We start from the raw sequence: 21,336 nt of genomic DNA, 5'->3' as shown, positions 1-21,336 counted from the left end.
ACCATTGCACTCCACCAGCCTGGGCATCGAGGGAAACTCCGTCTCCAAAAAAAAAAAACAAAAAACACAACCGCCACCACAGCAAAATGTTCCACTGTAATAAATGTTCCACTCTGATGTAATAAATGTTCCACTCTGATAAAGGCAAATGAGAAATAATAAATGATGAATATATTTGGGCAGACTCATTTGTCACAGAAGTATCTTCTTAAATATAAACCTTTATTAACTGAAATATTTGAAAAGAGTTGTAATTACTTGAAATATCTAATTAAGTGATACAGAGAGCCTTGTTGGTAAACTTCTGTCCTTCTTGGCCATTTGCTCCTTGAAGGAAAACTAATTCAACAATAATTTCATTGGATTAAAGCTCAGTACTGAAAGGAATTGTCTTCGCCATTGAGGTTAATAAGATTTGTACATCATTTCCATTTTCTAAAACACATGAAAGTGTTAAGCTAGAGTGTATAGCAAGCTGTTGCCTTAAGCTAAGGGTCACCAGCAATTTTATACTTTTTCCCAGTAAAAACTGATCACTACAATCCCAGGCCATCTTTCCACAAGTAGCTGAGGAGACCTATTGTACCTATTTCCCAGGCAATTGCTCCTCATGCTTTTGTCTGAGTTTTTTTTTTCCAGTTTGATTCAACTTCCTCTTACTTTTCCTCTCCCTCCTCCTCCACTCCCTCCTTCCAACTCCCCAAACTTCCTCTTCACTACTACACCACTCCCGTGACAGTTAGATCACCCTTAATGTCCCTTCCTATTCTTAATCTGATTTTATAAATGGTGGTTCCATAAAAAGTAACTGATTTGAAACATCCAAGAGCCTGCAAATAATATTTGCAAATAATATTTTGCAAGTGTGTTTTGTTACATTCTTTTGTGGCAGACACCACTTAGAACTTAAACGGTTGCCTAGCATAATATTTTCTTAGCTAAATAAACCTTGCTTTTTTGAATGCTTACTAGGCAATTAAGTTATTTCTTCCCCCAAATTATCCAGCGTTTATTTAGTACACATTTGTTGAGTACCTACTGTGTGCCTGGCACTATGCTAGTGGGCCTTGGGTATACATCAGGGAATAAAGACATAACCTTTGCTTTCATGGAGTGACACTTAATGGAGCTTAAATTAATTAGATTTTATAGTATGTATTTGGTTCAGGAGGATGCATGTCATAAATATGATTCTTGTTATTCTGATTTAATATAAAAATTCTTTACAGTACTTACAGATCATCAATATTTGGAGAGGACACCACTATGTGCCATTTTGAAACAAAAAGCTCCGCAACAATACCGCATCCGAGCAAAATTGAGGTCATATAAGCCCAGAAGACTATTTCAGTCTGTTAAACTTCATTGCCCTAAATGTCATTTACTGTGAGTATTTTCCATAATAAAACAAACGTTTTCATATTATTTGTGTGTATATGTGCACATATGTATAATTTTGTGTCTTAGGAATAAGTAAATGGTTAATATATATATTATATTTTGCAAGAGTGGTAAATTTTTTAGGTAAAATGCTAAATTCTTAGAGAATAAATTATTCTGATAGTAATAAAAGTGGATGCTATTTTCAGATCTAAGATTCAGCTTAGTCACTCTGATAAAGGCAAATGAGAAATAATAAATGATGAATATATTTGGGCAGACTCATTTGTCACAGAAGTATCTTCTTAAATGTAAACCTTTATTAACTGAAATTTTTGAAAATAGTTGTAATTACTTGAAATATCTAATTAAGTGATAAAGAGAGCCTTGTTGGTAAACTTCTGTCCTGCTTAATAACTAGAATATAATAAATATAATTTGAATTTTCTTTATTAATTGAGAATTTCTCAGTGCCTTTACTCTGAACATCAGTGATTTTATAAATATGTAATAAATGTATATAACTGTTTCGTAATCCTTTTACTACATAATCGGCTCAAGACGTATTCTGAAAATCACTTTTAAAAGCTCCTCATCTTTTTGCAATTTGCCTACTTTTCCTCCGAATATCTAAAATGTTTTGGAAAATGTAGGTAATTGATGGTTATATGCATTTGAATGCCCTAAATTGAGTTTTCACTAAAATGTGCTACAATGTGTAAATATATATGTACATCGCCATGTATTTGTGTGCTTATAAATTGTGAGTATCTGTGTTCATTAATATACATATATTTTCCAATCCAAAATATGGGTTTGTTTGAAGAAATTTTTTATTTTAAAATCTCTTTAAATAAAATGTGAGGGAACTGTTTTTACCCATTTGAGCTTGAAATGGTGGTTGGGATTAAAATGTATATATAAGGATTTTAGATAATTCTTCAAGTATTATCAAATTTTTGTTTATTAAATTTTGTAAAATCATATAGCTTTGTAAAATAAAACCACTCTCTGCGATCATTTTTTAAACAAATAAGGATATTATCTCAGAAATTAACAGAAACTATCTAAAGTTACACAGTTAATTGGCAACAGAACCAGAATAAAGCCATACACCTTTTGATTCCAAATGATGCCATTTCTGCTACATGATACTTAACCATATGACTTCTTAAAATTATTAATTATTAAACAGAATTGGAAATATTATTAGTTTAGAAGTGCCCTTTTCCCTAAGTGTGGTAAGTGGATATTTAACTGGAGTGAAGATGGGGCCACTGCATTTTTTTTCTCCTACTGAGAAATTTAGCATTCTTTACAGAGGAGAAAAAAATTGATACTAGAAATAATTATGAGTAAGTTTGTATCACAAAACCAGGCATAGAAATCACTGGTAATTAAAGTAAGTATGATTTGGATATACTTACCCACAAAATATCAAATATTTATCTATTGAATAAAAGTTATTTGTTCTGCAAAGTGAATTATCTCCATAATTTACATAATTTAAGAAAAAGTGACTCATCTACATATAAGAATGATACTTTTTAATTTGATAACTTGTTAAATTGAAATCTTCACGCTTATACCAAAATCGATTTCTATCATTTCATTGTCAATAATTTTAGGCAAGAAGTTCCACATGAGGGCGATTTGGACATAATTTTTCAGGATGGTGCAACTAAAACCCCAGATGTCAAGCTACAAAATACATCATTATATGATTCAAAAATCTGGACCACTAAAAATCAAAAAGGACGAAAAGTAGCAGTTCATTTTGTGAAAAATAACGGTATTCTCCCACTTTCAAATGAATGTCTACTTTTGATAGAAGGTAAGATATTTAAGTCACTGTTTTGTTAGAATACTTCTTTTGCATATTTTTCCTAATTAATTATTGTTTAATACATTTTACAGACAACCTAGTATATATTAAGTAAAAATAGTATTTAAATTTTACAAAATTGAATATATATGTTAACTAGGTTCAAATACATATACGCACACGTACATAAATTTAATTACATTTGAAATTGTACTTCAGACTCAAGTGTTAACATTTAACTATATTGTTGGATTGCATTTTATTTTGTCAATGCTAAGCTGATTGTCTAGTTAAGTAATAATAAAGAGGCTGATTGCTTATGTACCATTGCTGTTTTCTTGGCCTGTGGATATCACTGTTTCATAGAAATAGGGTGAAAGTCATGTATTGTATCAAAATCAGAAGAGACCATTGAAACAACTAAAGATAACTTGACAAGTTTTAAATGAAATTTATCATGTTTGTTTTTTCGTTTTCATTTTCATCTAATTTTTATCTCATATTTATCTAAAATATGTACTGTAGATTTTTTTCATGGCAAATTTAGAGTTCTTCTTAAGGCTTTTCTTCCCTTATAACCTTTTCATTGTTTTTCTTAAGACCTTCCTTCCCTTGAAACCTTTTCATTGTTTTTCTTAAGGCTTTCCTTCCCTTGAAACCTTTTGTAATAGAAGAAAAATACCTTCTTTAATTTGCATTAGAGTAATATTTAGCTTTATTTTTAATAAATGAGGGAATTCTATGTAAATTATAGACTTTGGGTGATTATGTGTCACTATAGGTTCATTTTTAACAAATGTACCACTCTGGTGGAGGATGTTGATACTGGAGGAGGCTAGCATGAATGGTAGAAGAGGACACGGAAAATCTCTGTACTTTGCTCTTAATTTTGCTGTGAAGCTAAAATTGCTCCTTAAAAAAAAAAAATCTTAAAAACAAAACATAGAATGTACAACACTGAGAGTAAACCCTAATATAGACTGGACTTTGAGTGATAATGGTTTGTTAGTAAAGTGTGAACTTTGAGTGATAATAGTTTGTTACTAATGTAAACTGTGGACTTTGAGTGATAATGGTTTGTTAAAATAGGTTTCTTGATTGACTAAATTTACCACTCTGGTGCAAGATGTTGATAATGGGGAAGAGGCTAGGGGACATAGGGAAACTTTGTAACTTTTGCTTAATTTTGCAGCGAACCTAAAACTGCTTTTAAAAAAAGGTAAAAAAAAAAAATGAGAATGTATGTAAAAGCACTTTGAAATGTAAAAGGAATATAAGAAATGTGAGCTATTTTTATTTTATGTTTCCAAGTATTATAACCTGGACCAAGGGCTAGGGTCTTACTGCATGCAGTATGGCACTGTTCTGGTTAGGAGGTAACAAAATCAAAAACTGACCTGGACTTAGAGATGAACCAAAGAAAACGATATAAATACAAAGTCATTCTTAGACTTTAAGGACCTGCAGCAGTATTCACTGATATATTCATGCCAAGTTAATGCAGTTGATACTATTTTATTGTGACCATAGTTTACATTAGGGTTCACTCGTTCTGCTTTACAGTTCTTTATGCTTTGACAAATGCAGAATACCATGTACCCACCATTAGAGTCTCATACAAAACAGTATCAGTTAATTTCTGTAAAAGCTCTAAGATCTGTGTCCAGATTTTTTTTTGCATACAGATGTCCAGTTTTCCAGTATCATTTGTTAAAAGACTGTTCCTTCTCCATTGAATTGTCTTTGCTTCTTTGTCAAACCAGTTTATTTGTGTGAATTTGTTTCTCTGTTCTCTATTCTGTTTTAATCTATTGGTCTGTTATTTTCCTAATATCACACCATCCTTATTTCTAAAGCTATATAGTAATTCTTGAAATTGTGTAGTGTTGGTCCTGCAACTTTCTTCTTTTTCTCGAGTATTGTGTTGGGTATTGTAAATCTTTTGCATTTCCATATAAACTTTATAATCAGTTTGTCAATATCCAAAAATAACTTGCTGGGATTTTTATTAAGATTGCCAACTGGGTGCAGTGGCTCACTCCATTAATCCTAGCACTTTGGGAGGCCGAGGCAGGCAGATCACCTGAGGTCGGGAGTTCGAGACCAGCCTGACCAACATGGAGAAACCCTGTCTCTACTAAAAATACAAAATTAGCCAGGCGTGGTGGTGCATACCTGTAATCCCAACTACTTGGGAGGCTGAGGCAGTAGAATGGCTTGAACCTGGGAGGCGGAGGTTGTGGTGAGCCGAGATCACGCCATTGCACTCCAGCCTGGGCAATAAGAGCGAAACTTCATCTCAAATAAAAAAAAAAAGATTGCCATAATCTATAAGTCAAGCTGGAGAGGGAGAACTAACATCTTGATGTTATTGACGATGAACATGGACTATCTCTCTGTGTAGATCTTCTTAGATCTCTTTAACTAGGGTTTTATAGTTTTACTCAGATAAATCTTGTAAATCCAACAAAATATACATCACATTTTGTTAGCTTTATATCTAAGTATTTTCTTTTTTGGTGCTAATTATTTAATGTTAAATTCAAACTCCGATTATTGCTTATACATAGGGAAGCAATTGATTTTTTTTTTAAATTAACCTTGTATCCTCTACCGTTGTTATAATTGCTTATTATTTCAGGAATTTTTTTATTGTGATTTCCTGTAAACAAAGACAGTTTATTTCTTCCTTCCTAATATGTATACCTTTTGTTTCCTTTTCTTACTGCATTAGATAGGGCTTCCAGTACAATATTGAATAGGAGCAATGAGAGGAAATGTTCTTGCTTTTATCCCAGTCTTAGGTGGAAAGTGTCACCATTAAATGTAATTTTAGCTGTAGCTATTTTATTGATGTTCTTTATCAAGTTGCAGAAGTTCCCCAATATTCCTAGTTTGCTGAGAATTTTTATTATTAATGATGTTGGATTTTATCAAATGCTTTTTCTATTGCATCTATTAATACGATCAATTTTTCTTCTTTACCCTATTAATGTGATAAATTACATTAATTGATTTTGAGGTGTTTAACCAGCCTTGCATACCTCAAATAAATCTCATTTGGTCATGGTGAATAATTATTTTCTTTTTTGATTCGATTTTTAAATACTTTTTGAGTACTTTTGTATGCGTTTTCATAAGAGAAGATCTATAGGTTTTCATTCTTGTAATGTATTTGGTTATGTATTGGAATATTGCTGGCCTCGTGAGAGTTAGGAAACATTCCCTCTACTTCCATTTTCTGGAATACATATTAAAGAATTGGTGTCATTTCAGTGTTTGGGTAGACTTATCTATTGAAACAATCTGAGCCTGGTGACTTTTTTCAAGATTATTATTATTGATTTAATTTCTCTATAGACATAGACCTATTCAGATTATCTATTTCTCCTGTGTGAGTTTTGATAGATTATGCCTTTCAAGAAATGGAACCATTTTATCTAAGGTGTCAAACTTGTGGGTATAGAATTGTTTATAATATTTATTTATTATTAACACTATATTTTAAACTGCATAATATTTAACTTCCTCTGAAACATAATTTGTATGGAACTCTAATGTCACTGAATCGTTTTATCATAATATTTATTATTAATACCTATAATTTACTGAATAGACTGTGTCAGGCACTTTACTAGTTTAGTATTTTAACTCTCATAACAGTTCTTTTGTAAGCTAGATGTATCCCCTTTGTAAACAGATGAGGAAACTGAGACCAAGAGAAAATGGTGAAGTACTCAAGGTTAAAGACCCAATAAATGTCAGAAAAAAATTCAAGCTTAGGCCTTTCTGTCTCCATAGTCCATGTTAGATATTTCTACTGATTGCAAATAAATTGCTCTCGGTTAGGATGTCTCCAGATACAAACCTTGAGAAACGTAGTATGCACATATATACACGTAAATGTCCGTCTTTTTACTCATTCATTTGTTCAGCACATGTTTATTGAATGCCTACTGTGTGCCAGACACTGATTTAGGCATTAGTGGTAATGTAGCAAACACAACAAAGTACTTCCTTTCATGGACTTTATATTAAGAGGAAATCACTAAAATATTGATAGTAATAGTCACTCATAGCTCTAAGTGCTTTACAAATATTAACTCATTTAATCTTTATAATGATCTTACAGAGTAACATTATTCTCAGTTTTACAAATGGGGAAACTTATACCAGAGTTAAGTAACTTGACCAAGGTTGTCCAGCTTATGTGCCAGAGCCAAACTCGTGTGACTGGCCAGTGTGAATGACTAGATGAGCTCTCACCAGATTCTTTGAAATAGTATTTTTGGGGAGGAACTAATTGAGAAAAGGGTTAGTGAATGGTCACCTATTGCAGTTTTGAACAGTAGGCAGGAGTCTCTTCATAAGGGCTAGGTATCCATCTCCAAAAGATAGACTGACTTTTGGGCTGTGAAACTTTTAAGTAGCGTGCTTAGGGAATATTGTTTTGAGTTTTTAAGTATGCATAATGAGAGTTTCTATCTAACTGCAATATGATATAGCAGAACTGTGTCTTCCAATAACAAAGAGCTCCGGGGAAGGAGGATGGGAACAGGGCAAGTTAAAATGCCACAGAGCTCACTGTTCTTGCCAAAATTCAGCCCTTTTTCTGGAGCAAACACTCCTTGGATTGTTGAAGGCCTCTGGTAATTTCCAGAGTTCTAAAAAAGGTTTTACAGTTTTTGCCAATATTCTTACTGCTGTTATAGTCAAGTGTGTCTTTGGATGTCCTCACTCTGTTATACCAGAAGTGCTTCTGCTTTATAATTGAATGTTGACATTACAAACTCTACCCAAATTTTAGGAAATACACAGAGGTATTTTTTAAATCCTATTCATTTTGCCTGGAGAGAGGAAGCATTATAAGCTAAGTAAAAAGGTCACTGCCTTCTAATAATGGCATGCCATTGGGCAATACTTCTCAGCCAGCTTGGTCATTTGAATGCTTACTCTGTCATAGAATTAACTGTGATAATTTTCCCAGGAAAAATGAACAAATTTTATATGTGAGTTCATATTACATGAACTACTCATATCTATATTTAAATGAAATATTGACCTGAAAATTGAGATTTAAACTCTAAATTTGCCCAGATATTAATTAGTATATAGCAAATTAGTGAGAATCTGATCATAACTTAGCTTTTAACTTATATTCCCTCTTTTGGTTATTTGAACCAAAGTGTTCCTGGCATGAAGAGCAATTTGTTTAAATTTAAGAAGTTGGTTAAAATTTCACAAGCTTTATATTTTACCCAAGTCTCAGCATTTTTGTGCATTGATTTTTTTAATCAATGTATAGGATCGTACATTTACAAATTAATATTTTTCACATACATTCATTTTCTTTTTCTGTCAATTCCTTTAGTCTTTTATTATACCTCACATGTTATTTAATAGGACTGTACTTTGTCTACATTTTATTTGCACTACTTGAAGGATTTATTTATTCTCTTAACAGGAGGTACGCTCAGTGAAATTTGCAAACTCTCGAACAAGTTTAATAGTGTAATTCCTGTGAGATCTGGCCACGAAGACCTGGAACTTTTGGACCTTTCAGCACCATTTCTTATACAAGGAACAATACATCACTATGGGTATGTTTTTTTGTTTTGTTTTGTTTATTATACTTTTAAGTTCTAGGGTCATGTGCAGAACATGCAGGTTTGTTACATAGATATACACGTGCTATGGTGGTTTGCTGCACCCATCAACCCGTCACCTGCATTAGGCATTTCTCCTAATACTATGCTTCCCCTAGCCTCCCACCCCCTGACAGGCCCTGGTGTGTGATGTTCCCCTCCCTGTCTCCATGTGTTCTTAATGTTCAACTCCCACTTATGAGTGAGAACATGTGGTGTTTGGTTTTCTGTTCTTGTGTTAGTTTGCTGAGAATGATGGTTTCTGGCTTTATCCATATGCCTGGCAAGGACATGAACTCATCCTTTTTTTGGCTGCATAGTATTCCATGGTGTATATGTGCCACATTTTCTTAATCCAGTCTATCACTGATGGACATTTGGTTTAGTTCCAAGTCTTTGCTATTGTGAATAGTGTTGCAATAAACGTACGTGTGCATATGTCTTTATAGTAGAATGATTTATAATCCTTTGGGTATATACCCAGTAATGGGATTGCTGGATCAAATGGTATTTCTAGTTCTAGATCCTTGAGGAATTGCCACACTGTCTTCCACAAAGATTGAACTAATTTACACTCCCACCAACAGTGTAAAAGCATTCCTGTTTCTCCACATTTTCTCCAGCATTTGTTCTTTCCTGACTTTTTAATGATTGCCATACTAACTGGCGTGAGATGATATCTCATTGTGGTTTTGATTTGCATTTCTCTAATGATCAGTGATGATGAGCTTTTTTTAATATGTTTGTTGGCTGTGTAAATGTCTCCTTTTAAGAAGTGTCTGTTCATATCCTTCGCCCACTTTTTGATGGGGTTGTTTTTTTCTTTTAAATTTAAGTTGTTTGTAGAGTCTAGATATTAGCCCTTTGTCAGATGGATTGCAAAAATTTCCTCCCATTCTGTAGGTTGCCTGTTTACTCTGATGATAGTTTCTTTTGCCGTGCAGAAGCTTTTTAGTTTAATTAGGTCCTATTTGTCAATTTTGGCTTTTATTGCCATTGCTTTTGGTGTTTTAGACATGAAGTCTTTGCCCATGCCTATGTCCTGAATGGTATTGGCCAGGTTTTCCTCTAGGATTTTTATGGTTTTAGGTCTTACATTTAAGTCTTTAATCCATCTTGAGTTGATTTTTGTATAAGGTGTAAGGAAGGGGTCCAGTTTCAGTTTTCTGCATATGGCTAGCCAGTTTTCCCAACATTTATTAAATAGGGAATCCTTTCCCCATTGCTTGTTTTTGTCAGGTTTGTCAAAGATCAGATGGTTCAACTGAGAAAACTTTTGGAATTAAAAACTGTTTAAGAGTAATTTTTATTAGTTTATTTCATTGGTTACTTTATGTTCAACAGAAACTTACAGTGTATCAACTTATATGTACTAGGTTTTTCTGGCATATAGCTGTTCTTTTGATAAGCATATATAGTGAGAGTATACACAGTGTGTGAGGCATAAGGCTGCCATCTTTTGATTCCTCAGCCAGAGGCTGGTACTTACTTGTTTTCTTCAACAGTGAGGATTTAGATACCAGTTACAGAGAAAAATTCAGAGCTGCAAACCTAGTAAAAATTAAGTGATTCAATTTCAGAATTTCTGAGCCACTAAATTACAAATTTGCTGCCACTGAAAATTGGAATATAAAAGAATTCATTAGGAGCTATAAACAGATTTCTACGTTTAGAAGGAGGGGGTAGGGATAAAATCTCCTCTACTGCTTGATGAAACAATCACCCTGGATACATTCTGATTTGAGAAACCTTGGATTATAGTATATGTTTTATCATCCTATTCCTCTTTCTTTCCGACTTCTACATTTGTAGCAATTAGTAGTCATTGTCATAATGTGTAAATCCTGATTGAAAAATTATGTACTGGTTGAAAAATATTATACTGTAAGCATGATACCTCCCTAATTGTGTGGTAAAGTCACTGTTAGGCATTGCCCTGTGTTCTTCCAACATATCATAAAATTTTAGCCATAAAGCGAAACTGTATGCCACTGACTTAAATCTCTGTGTTAAAGCTGTTTTTACTCTGATATACTCAGTGTCTAATTCCCCCTTTCATTAGACTCATGATCTGAAAGTCCATCTTTTTTGAAAATAAAATGATTTTTAATTAAGCCAATTAATTAAAAAATTAAAACTCATAAAATTCTGTTTTTCTTGTATAATAAGTCACTGAGCTTTCTCTTTTTGCATGCTCATCCTCGTTCACTTGCTTTTGTTCTTTCCCCTTTCTCTCTATTTTGCCTTGCCAGTACTGGGCACCATGACGAGTCTAAACCAGGAAAGGAAATATTCATATTCATTTTAAACTCTGAAATACTACTTCTTCTTTTACTAGAAGTCTCAAAAAAATTACCTTAAGGCCCCCATTTTTTTTTTTTTTTTTTTTGAGATGAAGTCTTGCTCTATTGCCCAGGTGGGAGTACAGTGGCATGATCTCGGCTCACTGCAGCCTCTGCCTCCCAGGTTCAAGTGATTCTCCTGTCTCAACCTCCCAAGTAGCTGGGACTACAGGCACGCACCACTGACACCCAGCTGATTGTTTTGTATTGTTATTAGAAACGGGGTTTCACCATGTTGGCCAGGCTGGTCTTGACCTCCTGACCTTAGGTGATCTGCCCACCTCGGCCTCCCAAAGTGCTGGGATTACAGGCGTGAGCCACTGTGCCCAACCAAGGCTGTCGACTTTTTACTAGTTGCTTCAAAACTAAGGCAAATGCTGTTCACACTCCAGATTTTAAGACATTTTTACATGTTTTATTACTTGAGTTTCATCATCAAAAGCCAGTATATCTTTTAATTGATTCTTTTTATTTTTGGGTTATGAAATAATTTTAACTTATAGAAAAATATAAAAAGTAACATCACAACAATTATGTATCCACCATTTAGATTTAACAAGTCTTAACGTTTTAACATTATTTCAGACTCTTTTTTTTTGAGACAGTGTCATTCTGACACCCAGGCTGCAGTGGCATGATTTCAGCTCATTGTAACCTTGACATCCTGGGCTCAAGCAATCCTCCTACCTCAGCCTCCCAACTAGCTGGGACTACAGGTGCACACCACCACACCTGGCTAATTTTTGTAGGGATGGGGTTTTGCCATGTTGCCCAGGCTGGTCTTGAACTCTGGAGTTAAAGCAATCCGCTTGCCTTGGCCTCCAAACTTTTATTTTTAAGAAATTAAATGTTACAGAGAAGTAGTACAACCCCATATCAATCCCTTCTCTAACTCTTTTTTCTCAGAGGTAGCTACTTTTCCGAACTTGAATTAAATCCTTCTCATCAATGTTTTTATGCCTTCATTATATGTGTGAACTCTTAAGCAGTATGGCGTGTTTTTCGTTTTTTAAATTTATATAAACTGTTTTGTACTATGCCAAGCCTTTTGCAGCTTGCTTTTTTTGATTCATTATAATTTTCAAGATTTACCCCTATTGATGCATGTAGATTTAGATTATTGAACATCTATGGAGTATGTTATGAAATATCAGAATTTATTAGCCTATTTTCCTATTAATGGATATGTGTTATTTTTTGTTTCATTTACAGACCATACTGAAGTCACATTATATGTTTTCTTGTGTATTTCCCTTGTCATAAAATGAGTTCAGTGGGTCATAAACAGTTTTTTTTTTTTTTAATTATATGATGTGGTTGTAGTAACAAATGGAATGAGAGGGAATGGATAACAGAGAACAGTTTACACAGTAAGGGTCAGTGTCGTTCCCTAAACTTTCATTTCAATTGTATGTGTATGTGTGTATTACTAAGATATGATATTAAATGAATTTCTTACTGTGAGTCCTTAACAAAAGTGCTTGAAAGTTACTCCTAAGGTGTTTACCTAGAATTAGAATTACTGGATTATAAGGTATATATAAGTTTTGCTTTATGGGAAGAAATACCAAATTGTTCTTCCCATGGTTTTAACAATGTGTGGTCCCATCAGTAATGTATAAAATTTTAGTTTCTACCAAGTTCACTCCAACACTTGGTATTAGTCTATTTCTGTCTGATACTTGGCATTAATTTTGTAATTTTGTCAGGCCAGTGAGCATCAGATGGTATTCATGATGTTTTTATTTGTATTTCCTAGATGTCTAGTGTGTTTAAGCAGCCCCCGTGTTTATCAGCTACATAGGTTTCCTACTCTATGAATTCCATGTTCACATCTTTTGCCTGTTTTTCTATGTGGTTACTGATTTCTTTTTTGGTTCATATGTGAGCGCACATACGTGTAATTGATTGTAAGGTTTCTTTCCATGTTAGAGATACTAATCTTTTGTCAGTTTCATCCATACTTCTAGTGTATTCCATGCCTTTTTAACTTTATGGTTTTGTGTTTTGTAGGTTTTTTTAAAATTTTTGTTTGGTATTTGCTTTATAGGTTACTCTCATCCCTTTGCTTTAAAGTTTCTGGCATTCTATTTTGTATGTCACTCATAAATAAAAGCTTATGGCTAAATTTTAGTTTTAATAGTTGAGTTTAAATATGTTCTTAAGTTATTGATATATTTAGTTTATGCTTCTAATTTTTTCTGTTTCCCCTTTCACTGCTTTGGAAGTAAGTAGTTCTGTATTTAATTTTGACTTAATATCCTTAATTTTTAATTTTTATACTATACTTTAATAATGTCTAACGCTAATCAATATCATAGTCTTTTTCTTAGGCAATAATATTCTTTCGTTAAATTAACATCTTTTATTAGAAAAGAAACACCTATATATTTGATAAATAGAAAGGGATAAGATGTAATGTGGTTACCCTCTTGTTTTCCTCAAAGTGCAAATGAAAACAAATTGCATGGACCTTTTGAACTTTTATTTTTATTCAAGTATATCTTTTCAAGTATGTTTTCTTATCAACATCTCATAAACATTATGATGATGCATAATAAAAAATAAATTACTCATAGTTAAAATATGTTGGTATTCAAGTAAAGCAGAATACCTGTACTACACAGTGCACAACTTTAGTGTATTGTGTAGTCTTAGATATATATACATTTCAAAAGTTAACTATGGAATTAGGCATCATAAACTACAAACCTCTGGATATGTGCTTACTAAAAATATTAATTATCTAGAATCTTGCATGTTCTGACTGTTTAGTAATTTTTCTCTATTGGCCATATTTATTAACACTTTGAATTTGTTGAGATATTACTTACAGAGGCCGGGTATGGTGGCTCACACCTGTAATCCCAGTACTTTGGGAGGCCAAGGCAGGCAGATGGCTTGAGCTGAGGAGTTGAGACCAGCCTGGGCATTGTGGCAAGACCCAGTCTCTACAAAATTACAAAAATTACCCAGGCATGGTGGTGTGCAACTGTGGTTCTAGCTACTTGGAAGGCTGAGGTGGGAGGCTCACTTGAGCCCAGGAGGCAGAGGTGACAGTGCCTGGGTGACAGAGTGAGACCTTGTCTTAAAAAAAATATATATATATATAGATAGATAGATAGATAGATAGATAGATAGATAGATAGATCATAGAATCAGAGAATTCTTAGAGATGATCACTTTCTTCAACTTTTCATTTTAACAAAGAAGGACATTGAGAGCAAAATTAATTAATGATTTGGACCTGGAACCGAGCACCCTGTTCTCAATTTAGAGTTGTTTATTCTGAATCTTATACTGTCTTTTTATTGGCTTTATGTAATAAGCTTACTCTTTCATAATTCTCTTGTGAAACAAGCAAGCACATTACAATATAGGGATGCGGTATTCTTGTGTTTAATAATTTATATTTTAAAACTACACATGTTTGAGCAGTAAAAAGTTATAACAATTAAACAAGCTAAATTATTTTTAAATATTTATGGTTCTTTCTTTTATAAATTTCAGATGTAAACAGTGTTCTAGTTTGAGATCCATACAAAATCTAAATTCCTTGGTTGATAAAACATCGTGGATTCCTTCTTCTGTGGCAGAAGGTTAGCTAAATTTCCATGCCCTGCAATTTTAACTGTTTGTATACAAGGTTATTCACCTACTTATATTTCAGTATACCTGAAAGTATACCTGTTCATTCTTTGTATACCTATTCCTTCTTCTGTAAGATAAACAGACTTTGTAAATTTAAAGATATCTGCCAAGCCTTCCTTCAGTCTGTATTTCTTCAAGCAGGCACTGTCACATTTGTTTGTACTTTCCCCTATACCTTACTATTTTGTTTTTCCTCCTCAGTAAGCATTCCACTTTACCAGTGCTCTTCTCAGAATTTGGCATTCAGAGCTGGACGTTGTGCTGCAGATGTTGTTTGGCCAATTCAGAATAGAGTGAAATTATTATTTACCTAAAACTGGACACTCAGCTTCTGCTAGCCTGAAATGTCATTGTATAGCTATTTATTTGTACATTTGGTTTTGTTTTCTTTCCTTTTTAATACAGCCATCTCATGTTTTATTTGTGGTCCAGTGAAATCCTAGGTTCCTGTCACATGAACTTCTTGAACTTGGTCTCCTCATTCTATTCTGAATGTAATTTTTTTTTCTGTCACATGAACTTCTTGAACTTGGTCTCTTCGTTCTATTCTTAATGTAATATTTTTGTTTTTATGGTCCCTGGGAGTAGGTGCTAAGTTCATCTTTCTTTGTTTGAGTTCACAGTTTTAACCTATTGAGACCTTTTGAAGCCTAAAAATCAGTTGCCCTGTATTAATGTCTGTTGTATGCCCTAGTGCATGTCTGTATGTCCTAATTTATTCTTAACTTGCCCTCTTAATTAGTCCTACTGTTTAAATATGAGTTCCACAGATAGAAGCTAATAAAACATTCTATAAATTGAGTATCTTCCAATTCCAAACAAGAAGATATTTATCTTAACCTGTGAATTTTCATTTTACCCGGTATCTCTAATTTCTTATTTCTTCCTCATCTTACCAAATTATTAAATCTCAGATTCTGACATTCTTGTCCATTCAACCAGATGATATCCCTTTTTTCTTTTTTAAAGTTATAAATTATTCCCCTAGCTTATAGTAGAGAGGCATGCTAAAACGATATTTAACTGCATGCTATTTTTTAGAATATTCTGTATTTTAATTTTATCTTTCATAAAACTAACATGCAATGAGTTACATTTCAGGAATCATTTTTTATGGTTTCTATGGAGGCTATCAACTGTTTTATTTATTTTTATTTATTTATTTATTTTGAGACAGAGTCTTACTCTGTCGCCCAGGCTGGAGTTCAGTGGTGCAATCTCGGCTCACTGCAACCTCCGCCTCCCAGGTTCAAGCAATTCTCATGCCTCAGCCTCCAGAGGAGCTGGGATTACAGGTGTATGTTACCATGCCTAACTATTTTTTTTGGTATTTTTAGTAGAGACAGGGTTTCATCATGTTGGCCAGGCTGGTCTTGAACTCCTGACTTCAGGTGATCCACCCACCTCAGCCTCCCAAAGTGCTGAGAATCCAGGTGTGAGGGTGTCAACTCATTTTAAATATACGTTAATATTTAATCAAAAAGATGAAATTGCTTATCATAAGATATTCTCCCTATGTAGGTATAGTGAAATATTCCAAAATGACTCTGCTAAATGAGCTTAATTATAGGTTGAGTATCTGTGGAGTTAAAAACACAAACTGTTCTCTGCTCTGACACCACAGAAGACTTATGTGACCAAATGCATAGCGGTTTTCACCCACACACCAAGCAGGCAATCCCTCAGCAGACACCAGCTGGGTGTCCACTAATTCAATTCTAACACTATCTACCTGGAGATAATGCCAAGTTTTTCTTTATATCTTGAGTTATTTTAGTAAATAAAATTTACAGGTCTATACTATCATAAAACAATTTTAACTTTACCTTGATAATAAGGAATAGCAGACTCATATGGTTTGATCTTTTTTTCCTTCACTAGTACTGGGTATTGTACCCCTCCAATATGTGTTTGTTATGACCTTTACACTTGATGATGGAACAGGAGTACTAGAAGCCTATCTCATGGATTCTGTAAGTATTAGAGGTAGTAAAGATATTTTTAATTAAAAAATAATATTTAAAAAATTGAATACATTTATTCATACCTGCTTTATTCCTAAAAGGACTTAAGGCAACTTAAAAATATAAGTAAAATATGAGCACATAAATCTTGAATCATCTGTGTATGTATCTCTTTTTTTATTTGACACTAAATCTTAACATTTGAATAGTGAAAAATTAAGGAACAGGGATTTAAAGAGCCATTCCTTATACCACGGCCAAAATGCAGAGATATGGCTACACTATGGAAGCATTATTTGTAGTAAACATTTTATCGTACTTTTGTTTGTTTGTTTGTTTTTTGAGATGGAGTCTTGCTCTGTTGCCCGGGCTGGAGTGCGGTGGCATGATCTCGGCTTACTGCAGCCTCCGCCTCCCGGGTTCAAGCAGTTCTCTGCCTCAGCCTCCCAAGTAGCTGGGATTACAGGTATGTGCCACCACACCCGGCTAATTTTTGTATTTTTGTAGAGACAGGGTTTCACCATCGTGGCCAGGCTGGTCTTGAACTCCTGACCTCATGATCCACCCGCCCTTGGCCTCTCAAAGTGCTGAGATTACAGGCGTGAGCCACCGCGCCCAGCCTTGATCATATTTTTTAAACCTCCACATTTTATATTAGAGGAATGAAGTTACTTTAACAGGGAAGATAGATATTATTGTATAAAGTTTTGAGGCAGTCTACAAAACCTTCCTCATTTCTGACACTAATTGCAATTGGAAGTCCCCAAGGCCACTCTTAGATTTGATGATTCACAAGACTCCTAGAACTCACTGAAAACTATTATACTGACAGTTACAGATTATTATAGCTAAAGGTTGTACATTAAAATCAGATAATGAAAGAGATGTACAGGACAGAGTCCATGAAAGTTCCAGACATGGAGCTTATGGTTGTCCTCTCCCCACAGAGTTGTGGACTGTTAATTTCCCTGCAACAGTGTGTAGCAATATACATAATATATTGCCAGATAGGGAAGCTCTGCTAAAAGATTTTCGTGGGACTCTATCATGTAGGTATGGTTGACTGCCCATATGGCTGATCATAGTCTTCAGCCCCTCTTGAGATCAAGCTGATACCACATGCTCCAAACTTCCCACCCTACATCATATTGTTAAACTATTCATAGTGACCCAGGGCTTCCAAGCAAAAATACTTCTGTCAAGTGTGACGTGGAAAGGGCTTAGAGATTACGTTCCACAAGCTAGGGTCAAAGCCCAGACCTCTCTTAGGGTAAAGTTAAAATGTTTACTACGTGGATTGGAAAAGATCTGAGGTATAGTTGAGAGGAGAATTTTTCTCCCACCTGCACAATTCATTTAACTTTTCATTAAATATTTAATGAGCACCTGCTGTGTAGTAGGTACTATCCTATGTGATGGAGACACAGCGATGAACAAAGTAAAAATTCCTTCCTTCTTGAAACTTATAATACAGTAGGGAAGAGAAAAATTAAATAACTATATAATACATATATGTTATATTCATTTAAGTTTAGCACAAGTTTTTTTGTATGCACAAACAGAATAGTCAGCCTCATTGTTTTTAAATCATTATTACAATCGTCATTATTAAATCAGAGCAATTTACTTGATTATGTGTATCTCAAAGCTATTTTAAGATTAAATAGTAAATAAGATTTTGGAGTTGAGACCAGCATTCTAGTTTATGAATTCTACAATCTTGATAGAAGGAAACTGTCTAGATTATCTTTTAATTGGACAATATTGAAATATGTGTTAATAATAACATTAAAAAGGATTAATATTATTTCCTTTTTTTTTCTCTCATGAAACATTTTTAAGGACAAATTCTTCCAGATTCCAGCATCAGAAGTTCTAATGGATGATGACCTTCAGAAAAGTATGGATATGATCATGGATATGTTTTGTCCTCCAGGAATAAAAATTGGTAGGCAAGAATATTTTAACAATTCCACACTTCTTTTACTTGAGATAGCACTAACATATATGTACTCTGTGGACTTTTAGAAGTCTGAAAGCTTTGCTTCCAAATGAATTACTAAGTAGTGAGTGATTACTGTATGATCAACCTTTGATGAAGAGAGTGGCAGGGATAAAATAGTTATGAATCATAATTCCTGCAGTTGAAAGATTTTTAAAATATTTTTAAATATAGTTCTTGCAGTCAAAAGATTTTTAAAATATTTTTAAATATAGGAAAGGGAGTTAGTTTTGATCACAAGCACATTTGACATTGTCATGCTACAAGCATTTTACTTGAAATTAGACCAAAAGTGATAAATTGTTGGCAGTAAACATTTTCTGTAACAAACTCCAATTATCCAATTTAATTCATGGATGAATTTTTTTATTTATTGTTAACTAGTTTCAGATTTTACAAGCTTTTGTTTTACCGATTTTTTATGAGCTTTGTTTCCTGCATAAACATTTGATTAATAAACCAGATCTTCCTCATTTCAAACTGTACTGCTTATATCTGCTGCCACTGAATTTTCCATCTGTGACCATATTGGTACTTATGTTGAAACTTGCAGATCTAAGTCGTATTAAGACAATTTGATTTTTCTAACAATTTTTTATTGTAGGAAATTTTACCAGCTGCAGATTTAGCAGCTGGTTTAATTTTTATATATTATTTTTAATCAGACTTTACTCTCCCTGGTCAATCTTTGCATCTTATAATAGTTACATAATGATAGGAATTTGTGTTGGTCTCTAACAAAGTTTAACTTGAATACCTTTATTTGTTGTCAGTTTTAATTTGTATTAGCTGTTTGGATTCTTTTGTATAGATTTCTAGAAGTAAATCTTTATATCCAAAAGCATGGGCCTTTAACCACTATTTTAGATTTTTAAAATATATACCAACCATTTTGAAACCCAAGATGTAATCACTGTTACCTGCTTGTGGCAAAAAATTCAAATTAGTCACAGTTGCTCCAAAACAATAACATGAATCTAGTATGTATTTTGAAGAGAGAATAATGTTAGATTTGGAAGGGACATTTACTTACTTTTCAAGCCAAAATAAATGTTGATTTTTCTAGCTCAGTGGTAAGCTTAGGTACCTATTTCAGAGTTATTTATTTTGTTTTAATGGTTAAATAGCTTTTTTTGTTTTTGTTTTTGTAGATGCATATCCGTGGTTGGAATGCTTCATCAAGTCATACAATGTCACAAATGGAACGGATAATCAAATTTGCTATCAGATTTTTGACACCACAGTTGCAGAAGATGTAATCTAATATTGCCATCCAATTTAGCATACATAAAATGTTGCCACTCACCTTCCCTGTTTGAGCTTCTTTTCCTGCCCTGAGTTTTATATCAGCAATGTTGATGATGTTAGCATGGGTATGGGATTAGAAAATGTCCTTACTTTAAATCTCTTGGCTTTTACTGGGTGCAAGGTAAATAATGGCTATGGATTTTGTTTTGCTTTCTGTTTTGCTTTTGTACAAAGAGACCTGCTTAAACAAGTACTGCTGAGATAAGTGTTTGTCTGATCAAGCTACAGTGTACTTTAAGTAGAAATGGCAAAGTTGCTTTGTTGGGGTGCTGATACTGATGATTTTAGGATAAATTCATTTCTTTAAACTTGTAATACATGGTTTTATTGCTTGTTTCTCTCCAGGATACTAGAGATTTCTCTATTTCACCTCAACCTAATAAAGTAGTCAGATTTATAATGTTAATGACTTAATATTATCCTTTTCTAATAGTCTCATGTAAAATATGCTGGTATGACAACTTACAACTAATTGAATGAGATGTTAACTTAGTAAAATAGTTTGATTTTTACCTGACAGTGTTTGTCAAATTTAAAATCATGAATATTCAATTTTATACAAACATTTATATATATGTATAGATTTGTGTATGTTATTTCCCAAAGACAGATATAAATTACCTGGTTTAATATTAGTGAAGAATAAATAAGTGCACACATTTCAACTGTTTCATTTATTTGCCCTAAGTTGAGCCGAAAAATGACATGAGGCAAAGAATCGAAACAGGTGTGGCAATACAGCAGATGTTTAGGGCTGTCTACATCCCAGGTACTGTGCTAAGCACTAAACATGTATTTGATCCTCACAGCAACCCGTTTTTCTGATAAGAAATCTGAGGCTTGATTGATAAGCTGACTTGACTAAGTTCATACAGTTTTTAAATGCTAGAGTCTGTGCCTTAATTCACATAATCTCTATTCAGAGCCTGTACTGTTAACCACTCAAGGATTCTGGAACAGAAGCTAACAGTTTTCTGCAACGAGTCTTTGACTTAAATATCTGAAATAACATTGGAAATAGATTGTAAGAGGAGTCAGTGTGTTCTTCTGTAGTTTCAAAATACTTTTAACATTTATTGTCAAAAAAGGATTGGATAACTGATATTCTTTGCTCGTAATAACTCTAAATTCTAGTTCCTGAGTACATTAACACATCTCTATACCTAACTACCAATGTCCCCCATTATCGACTTATCAGCTTGTTTGAGACAATGAGAAA

At 33.5% G+C, this 21,336-nt stretch overlaps 1 protein-coding gene across 5 annotated transcripts in view; it reads left to right on the top strand.

The window, feature by feature from the left end:
* The window catches only part of POT1 (protection of telomeres 1), a 103,464-nt gene extending 82,941 nt beyond the window's left edge, over positions 1-20,523 (top strand). For all 5 annotated transcript variants that reach the window (XM_032761615.2, XM_032761616.2, XM_032761618.2 and 2 more), the window contains 7 exons: positions 1,230-1,386; positions 3,009-3,214; positions 8,670-8,805; positions 14,703-14,791; positions 16,725-16,816; positions 18,650-18,755; positions 19,961-20,523. In XM_032761615.2, coding sequence (XP_032617506.1) covers positions 1,230-1,386; positions 3,009-3,214; positions 8,670-8,805; positions 14,703-14,791; positions 16,725-16,816; positions 18,650-18,755; positions 19,961-20,073 — 899 coding nt within the window. In that variant the 3' untranslated portion in view covers positions 20,074-20,523. The remainder of the gene's footprint in view (positions 1-1,229; positions 1,387-3,008; positions 3,215-8,669; positions 8,806-14,702; positions 14,792-16,724; positions 16,817-18,649; positions 18,756-19,960) is intronic.
* Positions 20,524-21,336: the final 813 nt, after the last annotated feature.

The sequence above is a fragment of the Hylobates moloch genome, unplaced genomic scaffold (assembly GCF_009828535.3).
Source record: "Hylobates moloch isolate HMO894 unplaced genomic scaffold, HMol_V3 SCAFFOLD_1, whole genome shotgun sequence".
Classification (NCBI taxonomy): Eukaryota; Metazoa; Chordata; class Mammalia; order Primates; family Hylobatidae; genus Hylobates; species Hylobates moloch.
The sequence above is the reverse complement of the archived record's forward strand: the minus strand, read 5'-3'. Positions and strand labels throughout refer to the sequence as shown.